General features: G+C 40.1%; 1 protein-coding gene across 1 annotated transcript; it reads right to left on the bottom strand.

The window, feature by feature from the left end:
- Positions 1 to 4,726: 4,726 nt before the first annotated feature.
- On the bottom strand, positions 4,727 to 7,649 carry LOC107458594 (uncharacterized). The gene is made up of 3 exons (XM_016076818.2): positions 7,215 to 7,649; positions 4,989 to 5,227; positions 4,727 to 4,943 (listed from the first exon to the last, which is right to left on the bottom strand). Exons 1-3 carry the CDS (start codon positions 7,647 to 7,649, stop codon positions 4,727 to 4,729), a joined length of 891 nt encoding a protein of 296 aa, XP_015932304.2.
- Positions 7,650 to 8,172: the final 523 nt, after the last annotated feature.

An 8,172-nucleotide genomic window follows, 5' to 3' on the forward strand; every position in this document is an offset into this window, starting at 1 on the left:
GTTGAATGCCAGTTTACGTCGTCTATCTTCGCGCAAAGTATGGACTATTATATATTGCTGGAAATCCCTGGATGTCTACTTTCCAACCCAATTGAGAGGGCGTCAATTGGACTCCTTTAGCTCCAAAAAGTCCATTCCGAGTGCAGGGAGGTCAGGATCCAACAGCATCAGCAGTCCTTTTTCAGCCTAACTCAGATTTTTGCTCAACTCCCTCAATTTCAGCCAGAAAATACCTGAAATCACAGAAAAATACACAAACTCATAGTAAAGTCTAGAAATATAATTTTTGCCTAAAAACTAATAAAATTCTATTAAAAACTAATTAAAACATACTAAAATCTACATGAAATTACCCACAAAAAGTGTATAAAATATCCGCTCATCACCTAAAAACTACATCTAAAACTACATCTAAAACTAAAATTATGAATTATGAGAGCCTGATCATGAATGGATGCATTCCCCAACTTTATAGCCTCTAATATGTGTTTTCCGGGCCGAAGACTGGGTCAAAAATAGCCTGGAAATCACCCCTGTGTATTCTGGTACGTTCAGGTTGCGGGCAAGTGACGCGGAGGCGTCGCCCACGCGGCCGCGCGGATTGAAGTTCGCAAATGCGACACGTCCGCGTAGATCACGTGTTCGCGTCGCCTATCGTCAGGGCAACTATGACATATTATATATCAAATCGAAGCCCCGAACGTTAGCTTTCCAACGCAACTGGAACAGCATTGTTGGACCTCTGTAGCTAAAGTTATAGTCGTTTGAGTGCGTAGAGGTCAGGCTGGACAGCTTAGCAGTTTCCCCAACTTCTTGTATTCCTTCCATTTTTGCATTCTTCCTTTCCATCCTCTGAGCCATTCCTGTCCTATAATATCTGAAAACACTTAACACACATATCAAGGCATCTAATGGTAATAAGAGAGAATTGAAATAAAAGAAAATAAAAGCCAAAGAAGCATGTTTTCAATCATAGCACAGAATCAGGAAGGAAAATATAAAACATGCAAATCATATGAATAAGTGGGTAAAGAGTTGATAAAATCCACTCAATTAAGCACAAGATAAACTATAAAATAGTGGTTTATCACACGCCCAAGTGAGGATGAGAGCTAGCGTGCCACGCCTTTGATACCAAGTGGCATGCCCAAGTGCTTGGGCCTTTGACCTCGTCTTCTGGAAACTCGTACTGGCGTGCCACGCCCTTGATGCTCAAGTGTCACGCCCACTTTAATGTGACTCCCTTAGCTTGGCGTGCCACGCCTGAGTCCTCAAGTGGCACGCCCAATTGATGACGAGAGCTTGCGTGCCACGCCTTCGACACCAATTGGCACGCCTTAGTGATGATGAGAGCTTGGCGTGCCACGCCTTCGACACCAAGCGGCACGCCCTAGTGAATTCCTTTTCTTCTTGATGAGTTGGCGTGCCACGCCCTTCTTGTGACCTTCATCATTGCTCTCTGGAATTTGCTACTGGCGTGTGCCACGCCCTGATGCTGCCATGCCACGCCCATTCCTTTTTGTGGCGTTTGTTCCAAGTGACACGCCCAGCTTTTACTTGTTGTTTTCTCACCTTTTTATTGCTCTTTTCACCTAAAATTCAATACAAACCCATTTCAAAGCAATGAACCATAATACTTATCATTTAGCTCATGAGATTGCATTGAAACAATGAATATATGCTTTTTTTATGGTCCTTTTGCATAGGTAAAAAGGGTGAATGATGCAAGTCCTCACAACACCAAACTTAAGCTTTGCTTGTCCCAAGCAAATCAATGTGAGTTGTTCTTAAATGAATTGAGACTTCAACCATGAATAAGTGCATTCATTACCGAGAATAAGGCTAAGTATTAATGCATACATGAGTATTGTTGTTTCAATGCCACAATGAACTCCTAGACTCTTAAGGATTTTTCAAGTGTTTGCCTTAGGTGCCCTTTTTATTGATTGTCACCTTGAAGTAGCAGGAATTGCTTCTTTTTCTTTTCTTTTTAATTGACCACGACTCTAAGTGTTTTGTCTCAAGACGACCCTTTAGCTTAGGCTTTCAATTAGCACTCCCAAACCAGTTGGCCTTAGGGTGCTAGGTGTTGAAACACCCCTAAGAATTTACTTGCCTAGGTCTCTCTTCTTGACACATCTTCACCACAATCATCTACTAGGATCTTTGATTCTTTTGAGTTAATTGGTGCTTCCATTTATCCTAGTAGGTGATGCTCAGAGCCTTCGGTCTTTTTATTGCTTACTACTTGATAAACCACTATTTTATGGTTTATCTTATGATCAATTGAGTGGTTTTTATCAACTCTTTACTCACTTATTCATACAATTCGCATGTTTTACATTTTCCTTCCTGATTTTGTGCTATGATTGAAAACATGCTTCTTTGATCTTATATTTGCTTATTATTAATCCTCCCTTATTACCATTAGATGCCTTGATATGTGTGTTAAGTGTTTTCAGATATTATAGGGCAGGAATGGCTCAGAGGATGGAAAGGAAGAATGCAAAAATGGAAGGAAAACAATAAGTTGGAGAAACTGCTAAGTTGTCCAACCTGACATCTTCGCACTCAAACGGCTATAACTATAGCTATAGAGGTCCAAACGACGCGGTTTCAGTTGCGTTGGAAAGCTAACATCCGGGGCTTCGATTTGATATATAATATGCCATAGTTGCCCTGACGCCTGGCGACGCAAACGCGTGATTCACGCGGATGCATCGCATCTGCGAACTTCAACCCGCGCGGTCGCGTGGGTGACGCCTCCGCGTCACTTGGCCGCGACCTGTACGGACCAAAAAACGCTGGAAGTGACTTCTGGGCTGTTTCTGACCCAGTTTTCGGCCTAGAGAATACAGATTAGAGGCTATAAAGTGGGGGAATGCATCCATTCAAGATCATGCTCTGATAATTCATAATTTTAGTTTTAGATGTAGTTTTTAGTGAGAGGGGTTCTGTCCTCTCTCTTAGGATTAGGATTTAGAACTTCTGTTAGTTTTAGGAGTGACTCTCAATCCCAGGTTCAATGTTCTTTGTATTTATTTATTTTCAATGTTCCATGTTTAGATTGCTTTTCTTAATTAATGTTATTCGAGATATTTCAGTTTATGATTGTTTTATTTATGAATGCTTTTTATTTAATTTAGATAGTTTCCCTTTTTGGCTTTGGTTAAATAATTGGTGACTCTTGAGTTATCAAACTCATTGTTGATTGAAAATTGGATTTCTTCATTTCATTAATTCAAGTTCCAATAACTCTGACTTTTCCCAAGGAAAGACTAGGACCCGAGGAATCAAAATTAATCCATCCACTTAACTTACCTTCATAGTTAGAGATTAACAAAGTGGGAGAAAAATCCAATTCTCATCACAATTGATAAGGATAACTAGGATAGGACTTCCAGTTCTTATACCTTGCCAAAGGTTTATTTTACAGTTATTATTATTTTATTTTACTTGTCATTCAACTAACCTTTTACCTTAATCCAAAACCCCAAAACACACTTTTTCATAACCAATAATAAGAACATACCTCCCTGCAATTCCTTGAGAAGACGACCCGAGGTTTAAATACTCGGTTATCAATTTTAAGGGGTTTGTTACTTGTGACAACCAAAACGTTTGCACAAAAGGATTTTTTTTGGTTTAGAAACTATATCTACAACGCGACTATTTTTATAAAATTCTTTACTAGCAAAAATCCTAACGTCACTACTTCTTGGTTCTATAGATATTCAAGGGACATCCTTAGCCTTTACTTGCCACTTCCTCTAAGTCTAGTTACTCACCATGACTCATTTTCTTTTTAATTCATTCATGGTCCTGCACTTAGTTCCTTTATCTCTTGGTTTTGAATATTCTTACATGGTCTTAATCTCTTTTACTCTTATTTTTGCAACAACTCACCATAGATTCTTATAGAAACAAACTACTTCTTTTATTTGATGATTATAAAACTTAGTAATATTGCATTTTCTTTCTTGAAAACATAAAAGACTCATAAAAGAAACTTCAGGGAATCAAACAGGAAACATAAACTATCCTAGCATTGCAACTTATTATCAGACGGAAATTTAAACATAAAGAGAACTAAACATAGATTCAGAATTTTAGGAATGTCAACCATGGGACTTAACAACCTTGAGCAGCTTCAGTTCATTGGCCCTTTTCCTTTGTCTTTCTTCTTGGAAGGGGAGGAGTCATCATCCTTCAAGAAGGATGCCTCTTGTGCCTTTGTGTCCTTAGGCTTCTGAAATCCTAGCCTTTTCATGTAGTACCTTTCATCCTCCTTATGCTTAGCCAGAATTTCCTCTTGTCTCACACTTAGCTCCTCCATTTCTTGCATGAATGTTAGGTATCCGGGGTTCATGGTTGCCACAGCATTACACAAGTGATTCAGCTTCGCTTGTGTGTTGATATCATATTGCCTCCTTGAAATGGTTATAGCAACATAAAGATGCCTAAACTCAGCAAGGTTCCTTTGATGCCATTTGTTTTGCTCCACTATTTTGTTGAGTGCACTTTGCATTTCACCCCAGTCAAACTGTTCTTGCTGCTCCTTCATTTTCTCCAAACGTCCTTGGAGTTGTTGTATGTTTTCATTCATGTGGTCCCAATGTTGTTGTTGCTGTTTGAGTTGGTTGACATCCTCTCTCAGATGGTGTATGTCTCCTCTCATTTGGTGTATGTCTCCTTGTAGTTGTTCACAATTGAATCCTTCAGGAAATTATTGGTATTGTTGGTATGGTGGTGGTTGAAGTGCTAGGTAATGTGGTTGTTCCTCAACCTCTTCTTCTTGTTGTGGCTGCCCTTGTGGCACATGAGCATGAGCTATGTGCTCCCTGGCCCTTTGAAGTGAGTAAACAGCTACCACTTTGGCCATCTTCTTGGTAGTTATGGGCTCTTCTTGATCCACTAGCACCTCATCAATGATCTTCTCAACCCTTGCTTCATCACACAGTCTTTAGATGATGCGGGGGAATGCCAACCTTGTGCTATCCTTGGTGCTTTTCAGCAACCTATTAATGTTGTTGGTAATCATCTTCCCAACATTCACGTTTTCTCCCTTCATGATGTTGTATATGAGCATAGCCCTCTCCAATGTCACCTCAGAAGTGTTGGATGTTGGGTTGAGAGATCTTCTCACAAAGTCTAGCCACCCTCTGGCATGGGGGCTCAAATCTCTTCTCCTCAGCTGGTTAGGTCTTCCATCCTTGTCATTGATCCACTGCACATTCAACACGCAAATTTCATTGAGGATTTCATCAAATCATGGGTTCTGTTGCTTTATCCTCTCTTCATAGCTCCGGATGGAGCTTGTTTGCTTCACCATCAACATCCTATCTATGTTAGAGGGGCTATAGTCGATGGCCTTCCCCTTCACATAGCTAAGATACCCATAGGGTTGCCTAGGTTAAGGCACTATGTTGGCAGAAAATTCTCTAACCAAGCTCTCCACCACCTTCCTTGGTGGGTTGCACAAGAGTGCCCATCCCCTGTTGTTGATTTCCCTGGTGTTTTCAGGATGCTCATTCCTCCCAAGTTGGAAGCCAACCTCTGGAATGATTTGCCTCTCGCTCACCCAACCATAAAATTAGTTTTGGTTGAATGATGAAAGAAACTTGTATTCATTGTGGCTTGAGAATCCTTAGGTTGGTTCCTTGGTCTTTCTCTTCTTTGATGATAAGGCTCTTAGTGGTGCCATTGGGTGAGAAGAACAAATTTGAAGGGTTGAAGAGAATGGAAGAAGAAGTAGAGAACAGAGAGCAAAGCAAGGGTTTGCTCCACAACACCAAACTTAGAACTTGATTGTCCCTAATCAAGTAAAAGAAAAGAAGGTAGTAACGAGAAATAAAGCGAGAACAAGGGAAATGTGAGGGTTCTTTCACGTGTGAAACTTTTGGTGATTGAAGTTTGGAGAGTGGTGCGAAGGTGTTTGGCTTTAATAAAAGGGAGAGATGCTGTCTGGAAGGGGTCTTTGTGGTGGAAAGTAAAAGCAACTCAACTTTTTCACACTTGGGAAGTGGCGCCTAGCGTGGGAAGAGGCGCCAACCCTTTTATCTGCTTGTGTTGAGTTCCAAAGTGTAAGTACACTTTGACTCCCTCTCTTAGTGAGCTATATCAATCATGTGGGCCCCATTCTCTCTCCTGAAATTGAAACCAAAAATCCATTAGTGAAAAGAACCTCTTTATATTCCCTTTTTGTAACATGCAATTAAAATTCATTTGATGAGTGTCCCTTGGGACACCAAACTTAATTTCTTTGCATCTAATAAATTGGGTTTATAATTGGATTTTTAATGTGTTCATAAGGGTGAAATAAATTTACTTCATTCACATTCCTCCTTTTCTAACTCCCTCTGAACACATTAAAGTGGCCTTATATGCTTAACCAATTTATTTAATGCATTCAAATTAAGAACATGTTGGGCTTGCTATGCGATCATCATATGTTGGTGGCCACACCAAACTTAATTTTTGGGCTTACTTTCAAAGTTAATCCAGTTAAGTGGTTGTAAGCCTAAATTAAGTGGGTTAGTGGCCACACCAAACTTAGCTCTTTAGCTAGATTTGCAACCTAATTCAATCAATGTTACTGAGTGAACCCAGCAGCCTTGCACTTCCAGTAAAAAAAATACTAACTAACAAACACTTTAAATTTTAACTTCCTAAGCTATCAATCACAAACTAATTATGGAAAACTTTAAGATTAACTGAAACTTAAGCTACCTAAACTAACTATCCTAAAATACTTCTAGAAAGCAGGAAATCAAAAGGATATGAATGTTGGGGTGCCTCACAACCAACGCTTCTTTAATGTTATTAGCTTGACATTCCTCCATCTTTAGTTGAGGTTGTAGCTCACTTTCTGCTCTTCCAAAGAGTCTCCCAAGTACTGCTTTAGCCTTTGGCCATTGACAGTAAAAGTCCTTTGTGTCTTGTCCTCTATTAAGCTTCCCTGGGAAGAACTTGAGTCTTGAGTTGTATAGTAGCACCTTTTGACCATCTACAAACTCTCTTCTTGCTATCTTTTGGTGATGCCATTTCTTTGCTTTCTCCTTGTAAATTTTGGCATTTTCATATGCTTGAGATTTGAGTTCTTCTAATTCTTGCAGTTGCAAGATCCTTTTCTCTCCGACAGCATTACTATCTTAATTTAGTAGCTTGAGTGCCCAGAAGGCTTTGTGTTCAAGCTCAAGGAGTAGGTGACATGCCTTCCCATACACCAGCTGATATGGGGTCATCCCAATAGGTGTTTTGAAGGCTGTCTTATATGCCCAAAGAGCGTTGTCCAACCTCTTTGACCGGTCCTTTCTTGAAGTTCCCACAGTTTTCTCTAGGATCCTTATTAGCTCTCTGATGGATACCTCTGTCTGCCCACTTGTTTGAGGGTGATAAGGTGTTGCAACCCTATGTTTCACTCCATATCTCATGAGGGGGGCTTCCAATGATCTGTTGCCAAAATGACTTCCTCCATCACTAATGAGGGCTCTGGGAACTCCAAAGCGACTGAAGATGTTCTGCCTAAGGAAGTTTATGACTATCATATTATCATTTGTTCGGGTTACAATGGCTTCCACCCACTTAGACACATAGTCCACTGCCACTAGAATGTGCTTGTTTGAGTATGAGGTAGGGAAGGGACCCATGAAGACAATTCCCCATACATCAAACAGCTCAAGTTCTAGGATGAATTACTGTGGCATCTCATTCTTCTTGGGTAGATTGCCAGCTCTTTGGCATTCATTGCACCTTGACACTAATTCCTTTGCATCTTTGAATATCGCTGGCCAAAAGAATCCACATTGGAGCACCTTTGCTGCTGTTCTTTGTCCACTAAAATGGCCTCCATATGCAGATCCATGACATTGCCACAACACTTTCTGCCCTTCCTCTAGTGAAATACACCTTCTCAAGATTCCATCAACACCCTTTTTAAACAAGTGATGCACAAAAGCTTGTCTCTCAACAAATTTTCTTTCGGCAAGTATACCGAATTGTCATCAAGTAAAACTCACAATAGAGTGAGGTTGAATCCCACAAGGATTGATTGGTCAAGCAACTTTAGTTGGAAGAGTAAGCTAGTTGAGCTAAACAGAATATAGTTGAGAATTGCAGAAAATTAAATGGCGGGAAAGTAAATTACAGAAAATAAGGTGCAGAATCTTAAAT

Source organism: Arachis duranensis, chromosome 7, assembly GCF_000817695.3.
Source record: "Arachis duranensis cultivar V14167 chromosome 7, aradu.V14167.gnm2.J7QH, whole genome shotgun sequence".
Taxonomy (NCBI): Eukaryota; Viridiplantae; Streptophyta; class Magnoliopsida; order Fabales; family Fabaceae; genus Arachis; species Arachis duranensis.